Genomic DNA, 18323 nt, shown 5'->3' with positions numbered 1-18323 from the left:
AACTATGGACATGGGATTGCGGGAACGGTGATAGCTAAAGAAGGGAGTAGAGTGTTTGTAGTCAAACTAGACAATGGACAAATTTGCAGAAAGCACCTGGACCAAACGAGGCTGCGGTTCATAGACTGCCCTGAACAACCCACAGCAGACACCATCTTTTTCGAGCCCACAACACACACCCAAAGGATCAACGACACCAGGAAATTGAACCCATCACGCCCAACAGCCCAGCAAGGCCAAGCTCACCCAGCAGCCCTGCAGGGCCAACAACACGCCAGCCCAGCGAGGGCACAGCCAACACACCAGAACAGACATTTGTACCGAGGCAGTCCACCAGGGAAAGAAAGGCTCCCACCCGCCTCACGTTATAAATAGTTTTCACTTTGACTTTGGGGGTGAGTGCTATTGTGTTTCTGTAAAGCATGCACTCCCATGTTCCGCCACCAGGGAGCGCATCCCCTGCAGTCCCAAGGGATCCCAGCATCCCTTGGGAGCACTGTATATAAGCCGGCCCCACGGCCTGTTCCTCACTCTGGATTGTCTTAATAAAGACTGAGGTCACTGTTACTTTAACCTCCCTGTGTGCAGTCTCATCTGTGTTAGGAACACAATAGCTGCAATGGCCTCCCAAAGCATGTCTTGAATAGAAACCTGTCAAACTACATTGAAATATTGGAATTGGTGCTTTTGCTGTCCTAGTGCTATGTTACTATGTGCAGGCACTGAATGGAGACCAACAGTCTCAACCAAGGCATAGAGAAAATCAGAGGCAGAATCATCATTGGGTCACTGTCATACGGTTCCTTGTGGATTACTGGAAAGTAGATGTCTGGGAGTCATCAGCCCACCCCCTAAACCAAGCATACTGGGTAGAAAAAATAGGGATTTTCTCTCCCCATAAAAATTAAAAATGATCAAATATGAATTCCTGATACAGTCACTTCAGACATGTAATTTGAAAACTGAAGTTGTTCCATATGAGAACTGCAAATACAAAGCTTATTTTGAAGCTTAATGTAAGGCAAAGAATCAGAAAGAGTCCGTCTTTCGGATGGGACATCTGATCTCTCAGGTGGACATAAAAGAGCCCATGGCACTATTTCAAAAAAGAAAAGGATAGTTTTCTCCAGGTGTCCTGGCCAATATTTATCCCTCAACCTACGTCACAAATAAAAAAACAGATTACAAAAGCAAAATACTGCGGATGCTGGAAATCTGAAGTAAAAACAGAAAGTGCTGGCACTGGTACTGTCTGACCTGCTGAGTATTTCCAGCATTTTCTGTTTTTATTTCAAAAACAGATTATTCAGTCATTGCTGTTTGTGGGAGCATGCTGAGGACAAACTAGCTGTCGCGTTTCCTACATTACAGCGGTGATTACACTTCAAAAGTACTTCATTGGCTGTAAGGCCCTTTGGGAGTCTTGCGGTTGTGTAAGGTGCTAAATATATCAAAGTTTTTCTTTGGGCTCTAGGGGTATCAAGGAATATGGAGATCAGGCTGGAAAGTGGAGTTGAGGTCGAAGATCAGCTATGATTGAATGGCGGAGCAGGCTCGAGGGACCACATGGCCTACTACTGCTCCTAAGTCTTATGTTCTTATGTTCTTATGTTTTTTCTTTAAATAATTCTTGAACATACAACGATTTTCAAAAATGTTCAATTTTCCAACTGATTTTGAATTTCCAGCTTATAAACAGTTTACTGAAAAGGAGACAGTAACCACTTCTCACCCCTTACAGGTATTACTCAGAGCCAGAAACGGAATGTAGGAACTACATCCAGCAGGATGGCTATAACATTGGATGCAATTTCTCAAACAACGAGATTAAGCAATTTCGAGACTTTAACATTTACAGAAATGGATTCAGTGACTCAGGAAATGAGTCAACACCTACTCAAACATTCCAGCTGCAGAGCCGAGGTAGGAAAACTGGTAAATAAGACACAATATAAAGCCAGTGTGCATTATTTGGCCCTGGCAATGATATTCTAATGGCAGAGGGATGGGGCGGTTGATGAATATTATAGCAGATTGGGGTTAGGAGTGCAATGCCTCCTTTGCTAATACTGATGTCTTTTCAAGAATGACACTAAACATTGTTGACTAGAGTACCATCACTCCAAACTATGTCAGTATAATTTGCAGCGTAAAAAAAAATTCATTGTCGCATGAATTGTGTCACCATCTGTTAAGACATTCTAGCTGCAAAACCATTGTGGGAGAACGTATAAATGAGACACGGGATATGAGTTGGTAATGTAAGTGTTCATTATAAAGCAAATTAATCTCAAAAGGATTGGTCCTGATTCTCCTAGGTGCTCCAGTGGACTGTGGGTGGAGACAGAGAGACTTCTAAATCTAATCTCACATACACTTAAACACAAGATACACATACACTATTGGTTTCCAATTCTCTCTGAAATCAGTCTTTAACCCAGTCTGCTTACTTCCATAATAAGACTCTATCGTCAGATATAATATACAGCTGAATAAATGTCAGAAATCCAGTAAATGGTTAACGGTTTCATTTTACTTAAGAAAGACTTGGATTTATAGCACTTATAGCAACTTTCATTATCACCGGATATCTCAAAGCATTTTACAGCCAATGAATTAATTTCAATGAATAGAAGGAAATTTGTTTAAGACCTGAGCACACGAATGTCGTCAGCGGGCGATAGCGCTCGGATGTCGTCCCAGTTCCAGCGTATCTTTCCCAGCCAGCTCCTGCCGAGCAGCGTGGGACCATCGCCCGGTACCATCCAGAGTGCACCGCTCCATTGTAGGAGATCTTTACAGTAGCACTGCCAATTACAGGTATCAGTTCTTTTGTGTAAGTTCTTAGTTTTGTGCGAACTGGAGTTAAGACTGGCCTTGAGGCCTTGTTGCACCACAACCTTTGGAAAGTCTTTTTGCCCATGATGGATTGGCTCGCGCCCGTGTCCAGCTCCATTGACACCGGGAGTTCATTTAGTTCAACATTCAGTGTTATTGGGGGCCAATTCGTGGTGAATGTGTGCACCCCATGTGTCATGTATGTAACCTTTATGTAACAACACTGCAATACTGTATATACAGAAGAAATGCACACCTTAACCACAGGGGGTGAACTTGTGGGAGACACTCTTCACCTGGTCACCCAGGTATATAAAGGGAGGTCCCACGCAGGGCCAGCACTTCTGGGTCCTGTGAATAAAGGTGCAGGTCATGGAGTAACCTTGACATTAGAATGTTCCTCGTGTGGATTTGTGGTATTATGTAAGGACTTTACATTGGCGACGAGAAACGGGAATCAACGACCCACGAGAATGGCCACCTGCAGCACAGATGAACGGTACTGTGTTGGTGAGGACTGGGACGATTTCATTGAGAGGTTCCAGCTGAGTTTTGTCACGAAGGACTGGCTGGGAAACACAGCGGCCGACAAGCGAAGGGCTCATCTGCTGACCAGCTGTGGACCTAAAATTTACGCGCTCATGAAAGGCCTGCTAGCATCCGAGAAACTGCCGGACAAAACCTTCGAAGAGCTCAGCAAACTAATCGGTGAGCACCTCAAACCGGCGAGCAACGTACACATGGTCCGACACAGATTCTATACACCCCGACGTCGGGAAGGACAGAGCATTTGTTGCGGACCTCCGGCGCTTGGCCAGCCTTTGTAAGTTCACAGATGCCTGCAGGGGGGAGATGCTAAGGGATTTCTTTATTAAGGGCATCGGTCATGCTGGGATTTTCAGAAAGCTAATTGAGACCAAGGACTTGACCTTGGAAGCGGTGGCGTTGATGGCTCAGACTTTTATGGTGGGGGAGGAGGAAACCAAGATAATATACGCTCGCAATTCTGCCTCCAACGTGGCGATGGATCAGGGAGTCAATATCATAAACGCGACACAGAGCCCCGCAGGCAGGCAAGGTAGCTCGACACACCCCAGGCAGCAATTGACCCAAGAGTAAGTCTCCAACAGAGACAATGGCAGGCTGAACGGCCATTTACGCCCCCCCCCCCCCAGTGGATAATGCGGCCCGGGATGGGGCCATTGACACCCACTAACAGGGTGCTCAAGAGCAGTCAAAGGGAAAATCAGCGAGGAATGCCTTGCAACAGCTCTTTTGTTCACAACAATGGGAATCTCCGTTCATGCTGGAGGTGTGGGGGCAGACATGATGCCAGGACTTGTAGGTTCCAAAAGTTCATCTGCAGAAATTATAACCTCAGTGGCCATTTAGCCAGAATGTGCAGAAAGCCTGTAACCAGGCTAATATATGAGGCGGATGAACCAGATGAGGGATCTGTGAGGCAGGATGACGCTTGGGGCAAATAAATGGACGCTGAAGTTCAGCGGGTTCATGTGGCAAACATTCACAGTTCATACACCAAAACACCACCTATGATGATGAAAGTCCTATCAAATGGCATCCCTGTACGCATGGAGCTGGACACAGGGGCCAGCCAGTCACTCATGAATGTTCAACAATTCAAAAAGCTGTGGCCACTCAAAGCCAGCAGACCCAAACTAGAACGCATTGAGATGCAATTACGGACGTACACCAAATAAATCATTCCAGTGCTAGGCAGTGCAATGTTGACGGTCACACACAATGGATCGGTGAACCGGCTGCCGCTCTGGATTGTCCCGGGCAATGGTCCCGCACTGTTGGGGAGGAGCTGGTGGGCTGAGATGAACTGGAAATGGGGGGATGTGCATGCCATGTCATCTGTGGAGCGAAGTTCATGCTCACAGGTCCTACAGCAAATTGAGTCACCATTTCAACCTGGCGGGACGTTCAAAGGCACCAAAGTGGTGATACGCATCACCCCGGATGCCAGACCAGTGCATCACAAAGCCAGAGCTGTGCTGTATGTGATGCGGGAGAAAATTGAGAGCGAGTTGGACCGGTTGCTGAGAGAGGGCATCATCTCGTCCGTTGAATTCAGCGACTGGGCAAGCCCCATCATTCCCGTCCTAAAAGCAGATGACTCGGTCAGGATCTGTGGCGACTACAAGGCCAGAATCAACCGGGTGTCCCTACAAGACCAATACCCGCTCCTGAGAGCTAAGGACCTTTTTGCCACGCTGGACCTCACTTCAGCCTACATGACCCAAGAACTGGCCGACGAATCTAAACAACTGACCACCATCACCACGCACAAGGGACTGTTTGTTTACAACAGGTGTCCGTTTGGCATTCGATCAGCGGCCGCGATTTTTCAAAGAAGCATGGAAAGCCTGTTCAAATCCATTCCTGGAACAATCGTATTTCAGGACGACATCCTCATCACCGGTCGTGACACCGAGGAACACCTCCACAACCTGGAGGAGGTGCTACACCGACTGGACCGGATAGACATGCGACTCAAGAAGTCTAAGTGTGTGTTTTTGGCTCCCGAGGTTGAGTTTCTGGGCAGGAGGGTTGCTGAAGACGGGATTCGGCCTACCGAATCCAAAACAGAGGCGATTCGACGAGCGCCCAGGCCTGGAACACATCGGAGTAGCGTTCATTTCTGGGACTCTTGAACTATTTTAGGATTTTTCTGCCGAACTTAAGCACATTGTTGGAGCCGCTACACGTGCTCCTGAGTAAGGGTTGTGATTGGTTTTGGGGGGACTGTCAGGAACAGGCTTTCAATCGGGCGCGGAACCTACTTTGTTCAAATAAGTTGTTGACCCTGTACGGCCCCCGTAAGAAATTGGTTCTGACATGTGATGCATCATCCTATGGGGTTGGGTGCGTGTTGCAGCAGAGTAACCCTGAGGGCCAACTACAACCTGTGGCTTATGCCTCCAGGTCATTCTCTCAAGCTGAACGGGGTTATGGGATGGTTGAGAATGAAGCACTCGCATGTGTCTATGGGGTGAAAAAGATGCATCAGTACCTTTTTGGCAGGAGGTTCGAATTAGAAACGGACCACAAGCCGTTAACATCCCTGCTGTCAGACAGCAAGGCTGTCAATGCCAATGCATCAGCTCGTATACAGCGATGGGCTCTCACACTTGCTGCGTATGACTACACCATCCGGCACCGGCCCAGCATCAAAAATTGCGCTGACACGCTCAGCAGGCTTCCACTGGCCACCACCGAGGGGGCAGTGGAGCAAAGCGCTAAGATGGTCATGGCTGTCGATGCCTTTGACAGCGCAGGCTCCCCCATCACAGCCTGCCAGATCAAAATCTGGACCAACAGAGATCCCCTCCTCTCCTTGATTAAGAAATGTGTCCTGACTGGAGATTGGGCACCCGCACACGGAGCATGCCCTGAGGAGGTCAGACCGTTTCACAGACGGATGGATGAGCTCTCCATCCAAGCCGACTGCCTACTATGGGGCAGCTGGGTAGTCATGCCCCAGAGAGGCAGGGAAGCATTCATCAGGAAACTCCACAGCGAGCACCCGGGCATTATGCTGATGAAGGCCATTGCCCGGTCACATGTGTGGTGGCCGGGAATTGATTCAGACCTGGAACACTGTGTTCGCAGGTGCACGACGTGTGCCCAGCTGGGTGTTGCCCCCAGGGTGGCCCCGCTCAGCCGTGGCCTGGCCCACCAGACCATGGTCACGTATTCACGTAGACTACGCGGGCCCGGTCATGGGAAAAATGTTTCTCATTGTGGTTGATACGTACTCAAAATGGATCGAGTGCATCATTTTGAATTCGTGCACGACATCCACCACCGTGGAGAGTCTGTGCGCGGTCTTTGCAACTCATGGCTTGCCGGACATCCTTGTTAGCGATAATGGCCCATGTTTCACAAGCTACGAATTCCGGGAGTTCATGTCGGGTAATGGCATTAACCATGTCAGGACAGCACCGTTCAAGCCGGCCTCCAATGGCCAGGCGGAACGTGCGGTCCAAATCATAAAACAAGGCATGCTCTGGAATCAAGGACCCTCCCTTCAATGCCGCCTATTGCGCCTCCTGCTGGCCTATGGGTCCCGACCGCACTCGCTCACGGGGGTCCCGCCCACGGAGCTACTCATGAAACGAACACTCAAAACGCAGCTGTCCCTCATTCATCCAGTCCTGTCCGACATTGTTGAGGGCAAGCGCCAGTCCCAAAACGTGTACCGTGACCGAAATTCAAGGGGGAGATGTATAGAAATTGATGACCCCGTATTTGTTCTCAATCACGCTTTGGGGCCCAAATGGCTCGAGGGTACTGTAAAAGAGGGGAATAGGGTCATAGTGGTTAAACTTAACAATGGGCAGATATGCCGCAAGCATCTGGACCAAGTAAAAAAAACGTTCAGCATGGACACTGAGGAACCTGAGGAAGATCATGAGATTGTATTCACACCACCGCCAGTGAACGAGCAACAAGAACATTCAGCAGCATGCACAGTCGCTGCGGTCAGCCCGGACAGGCCGGAATCACCACAGGTGACAGACACGCATACCAAGGCTCAACAACCAGAGCCTTAACTGTGGTGCTCCATGAGAGAGCATAAGCCAGCCGAGAGACTTAACCTATGATCCCAATAAGATGTTGAGGGGGAGGTGATGTTATGTATGTAACCTTTATGTAACAACACTGCAATACTGTATATACGTAAGAAATGCACATCTTGACCACAGGGGGTGAACTTGTGGGAGACACTCCTCACCTGGTCACCCAGGTATATAAAGGAAGGTCCCACTCAGGGTCATCACTTCTTGGTCCTGTGAATAAAGGTTCAGGTCATGGAGTGACCTTGTCCATAGAATGTGCCTTGTGTGGATTTGTGGTATTGTGTAAGGACTTTACACCATGTACCTCTGCCTCCTCGATCTGAGGCTCTGGTTCGTCGTGATCCTCCGTGGATCTGTCCTCCACTGCAAAAGGTGGTTTGCAGGTTTTAGAGGTTTTGCAGCTCGCCTGCACACTCGTTGGAGATGTCCCATTGTTCCACAGCCCTTGCAAACGTACTCTTTGAATCGGCATGAATGGAAATGATGATCATCCCCGCAGCGCCAACAAGGTGTTAATGGCCTTGCATTCATCACCCTTGATGGTGGACTCCGACACATCTGCGTACATGTAGCTGCAGTTATGTGTGACCTGCCCTGTAAGTTACGATTCGAAAACAACATCACTTTGTTCACAGTACTTGTAGCAGCACTTGTGTGCTGAGAGATTTGCTTAGTGTTATCACTGGTGGCAATGAACGCCTGGGCTATCGCTATGGCCTTACTCAAAGTTGGGGTCTCTACAGTCAAAAGTTTGCGAAGTATGGTTTTATGGCCAATGCCAAGTACGAAAAAGTCTCTGAGCATGTGCTCCAAATATCCTTCAAATTCGCAATGTCCTGCAAGGCGTCTTAGCTCGGCGACATAACTCGCCACTTCCTGGCCTTCGGATATTTTGTAGGTGTAGAACTGGTACCTCACCATCAGAACGCTTCCCTTCGGGTTCAAATGCTCTCAGACCAGTGTGCACAAATCGTCATACGATTTCTCAGTGGGTTTCGCTGGAGTGAGCAGATTCTTCATGAGGCCATATATGGGTGCCCCACAGACGGTGAGGAGGATCGCCCTTCATTTGGCAGCGCTCTCTTCCCCATCTTGTTTGCTGGCCACGAAGTATTGGTTGAGTCGCTCCACAAAGGTTTCCCAATCATCTCCCTCCGAGAATTTCTCCAGGATGCCCACTGTTCTCTGCATCTTTGGGTTCGTTATCTGTATCTTGTCCCAGTTGTTGTGTATGGAGAAAGATTCAGACTGAACACTGTGAACTCAAAGTAAATTGTGACTGTAGTCTTTTATTGCAGGTCTCCAGAGTGCCTCTCCAACCTGTGAAGCCTCCTTAAATACCTGTGCTCCCAAGGGATTATGGGATCCCTTGGGACTCCAGGAGATGAGCCCTCTGATGGCTGTACAGAGTAAATACAAGTTTACATATACAACAATAATGACCAGATAATCTGTTTCTGTTATGTTGATTGAGGGATAAATATTGGCCAGGACACTAAGGATAACTCCCCTGCTCTTCTTCGAAATAGTGCCATGGGATCTTTTACACCCACTTGGGAGAGCAGACGGGGCCTTGGTTTAATGTCTCATCCGAAGGACGGCACCTCCGACATTGCAGCACTCCCTCAGCACTGCACTGAAGTGCCAGCCTAGATTTTTGTACTCAAGTCCCTGGAGTGGGACTTGAACCCACAACCTTCTGACTCAGAGGTGAGATTACTACCCACTGAGCCAGAGGTAGGAGAAAACTGTGCAGAATGTATTTTAAGGAGATTAAATGGGTTGGGTAAAGTTTATAGTAGACCTTTAAAAGGAGTACATTTGATGGTCTTTATTCATTTCATGCATTGTTGCAGATTCGTTCTTGTTAATGTGCTCAGAACTGCAAAGGTGCCCAACATGGAATTATGCAGAAGCAAATTGGTACAAAACACCCATCCCACATAAAGGCATAATTTTTCAGGTGTACAATATCCACTTCGAGATTGAGATTAGGATCACAGAATCAGCAATGAAGGTCTATTTGAAGTAGATTTTAATACTGCACCATTGTATGAGAAATGCTTAGCTAAGAATTTGCAAGATATAAAGTATTCTTGTAAATGTGCTGATTTTTGAAACTATTGGTATTGACATTAGCAACGGTGTAATCATAATTTGGAAGCAATTACTTTCTTTTTACAAATTTCTTACAATTTGTTATTATGTAGTAGACTTGAAGAGACAACAGATGTATTAATGGGATCTACGCTTTATCTAAATACTCTAGTGAATTACATGTAACTTGCATAAAACAAATCACCCCTAATATAGAAAAAATAACACAGCAAATAATAATACAGCATCCTTCCCGGATAACTCAGGCAAGTGAAAATGCAGCACACGGGACCACCCACAGGAACATAGGAACAGGAGCAGGCCGTCCAGCCCCTTGAGCCTGTTCTACCATTCAATTAGATCATGGTTGATCTGTGACCTAACTCCATATACATGCCTTTGCCCCATATCCCTTAATACCGTTGCTAAACAAAAATCTATCAATCTCTGATTTAAAATTAACAATTGATCTCGCATCAACTGCCCTTCGCGGAAGAGTTTTCCAAACTTCTACCACCCTTTGCGTGTAGAATTGTTTCCTAATTTCACTCCTGAAAGATCTGCCTCTAATTTTTAGACTATGCCCCCTAGTCCTAAACTCCCCAACCAGCGGAAATAGTTTCTCTCTATCCACCCTATCAGATCTCCTTAATATCTTGAAAACTTTGATCAAATCACCCCTTAACCTTCTAAATTCCAGGGAATATAACACAAGCAATGACTCCACAGTGCTTTTAATATTATTTTTAAATCATAAAGTTTTCTGACATTGAGGGAAAAGAACTTGGACATGCAAAGGTTTATTCAGTAAAAATAAACCTTCAGTAAAAATGGTAAAGAAATGTTTATGATTTTGATTAGTAAGAAGGAAAGATTGGTATTGACACTCCCAGACACTATTTGAAGTCAAACTTTGGGAGGAAACATCAGTACAAAGGACAGCTCTGAAAAATGTTGTAAGCAAGTTCATTTCAGGTTTCAGATCTCTGAACTAAGAGATGCTAAGAAACAAAATCAAATCTTGTTAGAAGTAAATGAGATTAAGAGGGGGACATAATGCAAGTTTTTAACAAAGAGCCTTGCAAAATATAGATATGGGTGTAAGGATGTTAATCATATGAAATGCTGGTTGGGAGAACCAGAGGGCATGATTATAAGCTAAAGAAGCTAAAATGCTCAAGAATAAATTCTCTGTGTTTGGTGCGTTGACCTGTGGAATAAACTTTCCAACTGGTACTGGGCATTCCAAAGAGGATCAGATGGGTTCCTCATTAACCAGAGAGAAGAGGGATATGGGTTTGGAATGGGGAAAGGAGAAAAGTAAGTAGAATGATCCGTGAAATGGGATCTGAATGATGAAGTCAACTGGATGGGCTGAATGGCCCTTTCTCATTCCTTCGCTGTTAAGTCTTTATATCAGCTAGTTATTTCCCGCAGCCTTCTGCATTTTACTTTTCATGCAAGGGCCCTGACCATTCTGATGGCCTGTTATTGCAAGAAAATGTATTTGAGCCAAGAATTTTTTTTAATTAAAAAGTATACCAGCAAAACATGACTTACACTCTTGTGCGGTATTGTGCACCATTTTGCTTTATCAGAGTTGTTAACAGAAGCCAAATGATCCATTTTTAATCTGTTTAATTTAACTGGTCCCATCTAATATTCTGTTGGATGATTTACTTTTTAATTTAACAGTGGTAACTTTGTATGCAAAAAGGCTCCACAGTATGCTTTATTACTTTACTGGCAAATGCAGGTAATAAAGTATACCTATAGCCCAAAAGGCCTTCTACGATATCCCACTGATAGTACTTGGGCTTGGACGTACTGACTGTGTGTGAATGTTAGGGATATTGAAAATATATAATTATTGCATTGGATTTGCACCTTCATTTGTTCACAAATGATGATAGCTCTTGAAGCTCGGGCAGTTCACTCACTCCAATTCTGTTGAGCTACAATCTTTTTCTGAAAGAATCACTCTCTGAAATGCAAGGATTGATCCACTTCTTTAACTGGACAAAAACTCAATTCATACTTTTCAGTGAAACCCAATGCTCCTGGAAACCTGAAAGTGAATGCCACGATCAACAACGGGCTCTCTTTGAGCTGGGAAGCACCGATGCCACGACGGAGATGTCTGATGTACAGAGTGAGGTACCAGAGTAATAAGGATAAAGACTGGCAGGTATAGTGTGGCAGTGAACGCTTTGTCTTAAAGGTTGGCAAGAACTTTACCTTATAAAAAAAGGATAACTACTAATTTTTAGGAACTGGACGGTGTAGCAGAAGTACATTATCCTTATCCCATTGGGAACTAGGATGAAGGTCTCCTCTCTCTGCCTTGGATCAAGCTGCTCTGTGTAGATCTTTTCACCAGAATTAAGGCAGATGTCTGGCATATAGTTACCGAGAAAATTCTGAGATTTGGGATGATAACTGCTTTACGGTATTACTTGGGGGAAGGTATGCTGACACACACATATGGGCAGGACTTGGTGCATATCATAATTGGTTTGCAGAAAAGCAATCAGCTACTGCTAAGCTTCACATGTCCATCCGATGGACCCACCAATTAATGGGATATGGTGTGTGCCCATGCTGTAGTAAGGAGGATGATAACAACCTGTGCTGACCCACTGAGATGTCCAGCATTTTCTGCCCCTATCCCAGGCCAAAAGGAACCCCCGTTGCTGCCCCTATACCCGGGCGAATAACCCCGCTGCTGCTGCCCCTATCCCTGGCTGAAAGGAACCCCCACTGCTGCTGCCCCTATCACCGGCTTGGCTTCCACCTCCCCCCCGTCACCCTGGGCTTCTTTGGAAGCCCAGCGCCGAGCTCCTGTGTCCGGCCGAGGGAGATAAACAAGATGGCGTCTGTAACGCCGATTTCTTTCTGACTCCGATTTGGTAAGGTAAGGTTTTTGAAGGCGGTCCCCAGTGGTCCCCAGCACTGTTGTTGAAAAATCCGTATTGGTGAAATTCGCAAAAACGGACAAAAATGGCGTTATGGGTGGGTTTGACCCTGAGTGATGTCATAAAATCCTTAACTAAAAAAAATGACCTGTTAAGGACGGCGTTATAACCTTGGCGACACTTGCAAAATTAAGTTAGCTCCAAAGGTGGTGAATTTTGGGCCCTATTATATGTTCTTTACTGCTACTTTACAGTAATATTCCTGCCTTACCTTTCTTTGTGCTTGTGTGCAACTTCTCCCAACCTTCTGCCAAGTCCTGAGTCAGTGATAGTGTGTTAATTCATTTTGTGACAAATTGCTGCACTAGTTACTGTGTGACTATCCATTGCCACTAGAAATGTGCCCATGATTATCCATCACAGCGGTGACGTGCCATTAGGGCCGAGTCTGAAAATTGGGCTTCTCTCATATTTCCATATGCGATTCTCCACAACGTTTCTACATTCTACAGCTGGATTACCAAAGTTTTCAATGCTTTGCAATGCTAATTTCCATTTCCAGTAGTTAAACCACAATCTCAAGAAAAACTATGCATTTCCATAATTTCATTATCAGGTCGTAACTATTGTGTTCCGAACACAGATGAGACTGCACACAGCGAGGTTAAAGTAACAGTGACCTCAGTCATTAATAAGACACTCCAGAGTGAGGAACAGGCCTTAGGGGCCGGCTTATATCAGTGCTCCCAGGGGATGCTGGGATCCCTTGGAACTTCAGGGGATGCGCTCCCTGGTGGCGGAACATGGGAGTGCATGCTTTACAGATACACAACATCACTCCCCCCCAAAGTCAAAGTGAAAACTATTTACAAGGTGAGGCGGTCGGGAGCCTTTCTTTCCCTGATGGACTGCCTCGGTACAAATGTCTGTTCTGGTATTTTGGCTGTGCCCTCGCTGGGCTGGCGTGTTGTTGGCCCTGCAGGGCTGCTGGGTGAGCCTGGCCTTGCTAGGCTGTTGGGCGTGATGGGTTCAATTTCCTGGTCCGGCGTGGTGTCGTTGATCCTTTGGGTGTGTGTTGTGGGCTCGAAAAAGTTGGTGTCTGCTGTGGGTTGTTCAGGGCAGTCTGTGAACCGCAGCCTCGTTTGGTCCAGGTGCTTTCTGCAAATTTGTCCATTGTCTAGTTTGACTACAAACACCTTACTCCCTTCTTTAGCTTTCACCGTGCCCGCGATCCACTTGGGACCATGTCCATATTTTAGCACATACACAGGGTCATTCAGATCAATTTCCCATGACACAGTGGCGCGACCATCGTTTACATTTTGTTGCTGCCACCTGCTCTCTACCTGATCATGCAGGTTGGGGTGAACCAGCGAGAGTCTGGTTTTAAGTGTCCTTTTCATGAGTAGCTCAGCCGGGGGCACCCCTGTGAGCGAGTGGGGTCTCGTGCGGTAGCTGAGCAGTACTCGGGACAGGCGGGTTTGGAGTGAGCCTTCTGTGATTCGTTTAAGGCTCTGTTTGATTGTTTGCACTGCCCGCTCTGCCTGCCCATTGGAGGCTGGTTTAAACGGGGCTGAGGTGACATGTTTGATCCCATTGCAGGTCATGAATTCTTTAATTCGGCACTGGTGAAACATGGCCCGTTGTCACTGACCAGTATGTCAGGCAGGCCGTGGAGGGCAAACATGACCAAAAATGGTGGCGGTGGCGGTGCTTCCCGACATTATTTCAACATTCAATTCATTTTGAAAAGGCATCCACCACCACCAGGAACATTTTACCGAGAAACGGGCCCGCATAGTCAACATGGATCCTCGACCATGGTCTGGAGGGCCAGGACCACAAACTTAGTGGTGCCTCTCTGGGCGCGTTGCTCAACTGAGCACACGCACTGCATTGCCGTACACAGGACTTTAAGTCAGAGTCGATACCGGGTCACCACACGTGGGATCTGGCCCGGTATCATTACTATACCCGGGTGTATGCTGTGGAGATCCGAGATGAACGACTCCCTGCCCTTTTTTGGTAGCACTACGTGGTTACCCCACAACAGGCAGTCTGCCTGAATGGACAGCTCATCCTTTCGCCGCTGGAACGGCTTGATTAGCTCTTGCATTTCAACGGGGATGCTGGCCCAGCTCCCATGCAGTACACAGTTTTTTACTTGGGATAACAGAGGATCTTGGCTGGTCGAAGTCCTAATCTGGCGGGCCGTGACAGGTGATTTATCATTTTCAAACGCTTCCATAACCATCAACAAGTCTGTGGGCTGCGCCACCACCAACAAGTTTGCAGGCTGCACCATTTCCACCCCCGTGATGGGCAACGGTAGCCGACTGAGAACATCCGCACAGTTCTCGGTGCCTGGCCTGTGGCGGATGGTATGGTTATACGCTGATAGCGCGAGTGCCCACCTTTGTATGCGGGCTGAGACATTAGTATTTATCCCCTTGTTTTCAGCGAACAGGGATATGAGGGGCTTGTGATCGGTTTCCAGCTCAAATTTGAGGCCAAACAGGTACTGATGCATTTTCTTTACCCCGAACACACACGCTAATGCCTCTTTCTCAATCATGCCATCGGCCCTCTCGGCCTTAGACAAGCTCCTGGAAGCATAGGTTGCAACTTCCCCGCAAAGTTAGCTTATTGTAGTACACCCGACTCCATACGACGACGCATCACATGCTAGCACAAGTCTTTTACACGGGTTATAGAGTACAAGCAACTTGTTGGAGCATAAAATGTTTCTGGCTTTCTCAAAAGCAATTACTTGTTTTTTTCCCCATATCCAGTTCTCACCTTTACGCAATAACACATGCGTAAGAGGGTGCTTAACCCCGGTAGGAAGTTACCAATATAGTTGAGGAGTCCCAGGAACGACCGCAGCTCCGTGACGTTCTGTGGCCTGGGCATGTTCCTGATAGCCTCTGTATTGGCATCTGTGGGCCGAATGCCGCCCGCCGCGATCTTTCTCCCCAAAAACTCCACTTCTGTTGCCATGAAGACGCATTTCGACCTCTTCAGCTACAACCCTACGCGATCCAGTCGCTGGAGGACCTCCTCCAGGTTTTGTAGATGCTCGACGGTGCCCCAACCCGTGACCAATATGTCATCCTGAAAGACCACCGTGTGTGGTACCGACTTGAGTAGGCTTTCCAGGTTTCTCTGGAAGATCGCTGCAGCCGACCGAATTCCAAACGGGCATCTGTTGTAGATGAACAGTCCCTTGTGCGTGTTGATGCAGGTGAGGCCCTTCGAAGACTCCTCCAGCTCCTGCGTCATGCAGGCCGAAGTCAGGTCGAGCTTGGCCAACGTCGCAAATAGGTCGTCTGCCTTAGGCAGCGGGTATTGGTCCTGCAGCGAGAAACGATTAATAGTTACTTTAGAATCGCCGCAAATCCTGACCGTGCCATCATTTTTGAGTACTGGAACAATCGGGCTGGCCCACTCGCTGAATTCCACTGGGGAGATGATGTCCTCGCGTTGCAGCCTGTCCAGCTCGATTTCCACTCTCTCCCTTATCATGTGAGTTACCCCTCGCGCCTTGTGGTGAATGGGTCGTGCCTCTGGGACCAGGTGGATCCGCACCTTCACCCCAGAAAAGTTTCCAATGCCTGGCTCAAAAAGGGAAGGAAATTTGTTTAGAACCTGGGTACTTGAGGCCTGCTGGCAGTTGCAGACACGTGGTTTCTGCCCTGTACATTTCTGCTCGCAAACACAGTTCCAGTTAATTTATGAACATTGCTAGCACATGTGTGCTAAGAGATTTGTTTAGTATTATCACTGGTGGATATAAATGCCTGTGCTATCGCAATGGCCTTACTGAGGGTCGGTGTCTCTACGGTCAAAAGTTTTCATCGGATAGTCTCGTGGCCAATGCCCAGTACAAAACAGTCTCTGAGCATTTGCTCCAGGTAGCCATCAAACTCACATTGTCCTGCAAGTCGCCTTAGCTCGGCGATGTAGCTCGCCACTTTCAGACCTTCAGATCGCTGGCACTTGTAGAGCCAATACCTCGCCATCAGCACACTCTCCCTCGGGTTAAGATGCTCCCGAACCAGTGTACACAGCTCCTGATACGACTTATCTGTGGGTTTTACCGGAGCCAGAAAATTCTTCATGAGGCTGTAGGTCGGTGCCCCGCACACCGTGAAGAGGACCCCTCTTCTTTTTGCAGCGCTTCCTTCTCTGTCCAGCTCGTTGGCTACAATGTACTGGTCTAGCCATTTGACATAGGCTTCCCAGTCCTCACCCTCCGAGAACTTCTCCAGGATGCCCATAGTTTGCTGCATCTTTGCATTGGATTTGTGTACTCATCGCCAGTTATTGTGTTCCTAACACAGATGAGACTGCACACAGGGAGGTTAAAGTAACAGTGACCTCAGTCTTTATTAAGACACTCCAGAATGAGGAACAGGCCTTTGGGGCCGGCTTATATCAGTGCTCCCAAGGGATGCTGGGATCCCTTGGGACTTCAGGGGATGCGCTCCCTGGTGGCGGAACATGGGAGTGCATGCTTTACAGATACACAACAGTAACTTTGAAGAAGGGCAAGCATTTCTCCTGGGGTTTTGTTTGAAACACCAGGGAAAAACACCGCATTGCTGAGGCAGAATCAAGGGAGCTTTATTCTGAATCCAACCAATTCTGTATCTGACTTGGAAACAGGTGATTGTATCATTTCTTTCAACAACAACAACCTGCCTTTATATAGCGCCTTTAATGTCGTAAAACATCCCAAGGAGCGTTATCAAACAAAATTTGACACCGAGCCACATAAGGAGACTGTCGGGCCGGTGACCAATAGCATACCAATTTCCGCCAAAGAATTTAAAATTACTCGAAGATACTAAAGGAGCAAAAAGCAAATGGCATTCTGGCTTTTGCACCTCCAGGCAAATGCCATCAGTAAATACAAGCACCTCAGAGTCAGCACCTATTAGTTAAACTGGCAGCAGTTTTTATGATCTTTATATTTTTTGTCAAAATCTTTTAAATACTTTGACAGTGATGTGTTGGCTTTGATGAACTAGTCACATATTGATGGTGCATGGAATTTCACTCCTGCTAGCAGATAAAATCTTTTTCTTCTTTCCCCATATTTTTTCATTTCTTCAAGGTAGTCATTCATGATGGGGTACTTTTCTTGTCCAATTTTTAAATTAGTTTACCTTACCAGTGATGGAAGGAAATAAAGAGAGCGAGAATGAAAAATAGAAGGCCTTCTTCATGTGTGAGCCTTGACAGCGAGACAAATTTGCACCCGACCTGATTTTCAGGCAATTTAGTGAAGCAATAGTAGACTTTGCTGCAGCCTTGCAAAAGACCACTTTACATAGTGACATTATTCAAATGAGGTCCAACGGCAAACTTCTCAACGTTTCACAACACACTTCTCTCAGAAATGGACCAGGCTTGCTTAAAACATGTTTTTAAAACTAGGTTGCCTTTGGGTAGCAAGTGATAATTTCTGGATAGTTTTGGTGGGCTGGGCATTTCTATGTTGCGGCATTGTACATCTTCCACATTGGCAGAAGATTTCATTACCACTGCTGCAAAACAACTTGCAGCTAAAACAATGTGGGCTTTGTGCACTCTCAGTAATACCCTCGGATCCAAGTCTACAAACCAGTCTAGTCATACTTGGGGATATCAGAGAAGACCTGTTTCGAGTACCTCCGCTTCACCGGAAATTAGTGACCAAGGAGGCCCATCCACCGCATTCTTAGGATGGGCAATAAATGCTGGCCTTTTTAATGATGCTTACTTCTCAAGAATTTGATAAAAAAATAAACGAAAAGCTGTGACAGCTGCTTCAGACTATGTTGCTGACTGGTACGCTCCCTGTAGTTGTAAATTTAAC

At 46.8% G+C, this 18323-nt stretch overlaps 1 protein-coding gene across 3 annotated transcripts in view; it reads left to right on the top strand.

The window, feature by feature from the left end:
- Positions 1-18323, top strand: part of LOC139265122 (cytokine receptor common subunit gamma-like) — a 90083-nt gene that overhangs the window by 40467 nt on the left and 31293 nt on the right. For all 3 annotated transcript variants that reach the window (XM_070882029.1, XM_070882031.1, XM_070882028.1), the window contains exons 3-4: positions 1742-1923; positions 11591-11733. In XM_070882029.1, coding sequence (XP_070738130.1) covers positions 1742-1923; positions 11591-11733 — 325 coding nt within the window. The remainder of the gene's footprint in view (positions 1-1741; positions 1924-11590; positions 11734-18323) is intronic.

This window comes from Pristiophorus japonicus, chromosome 6 (genome assembly GCF_044704955.1).
Source record: "Pristiophorus japonicus isolate sPriJap1 chromosome 6, sPriJap1.hap1, whole genome shotgun sequence".
NCBI classification, from domain to species: Eukaryota; Metazoa; Chordata; class Chondrichthyes; family Pristiophoridae; genus Pristiophorus; species Pristiophorus japonicus.
The sequence above is the reverse complement of the archived record's forward strand: the minus strand, read 5'-3'. Positions and strand labels throughout refer to the sequence as shown.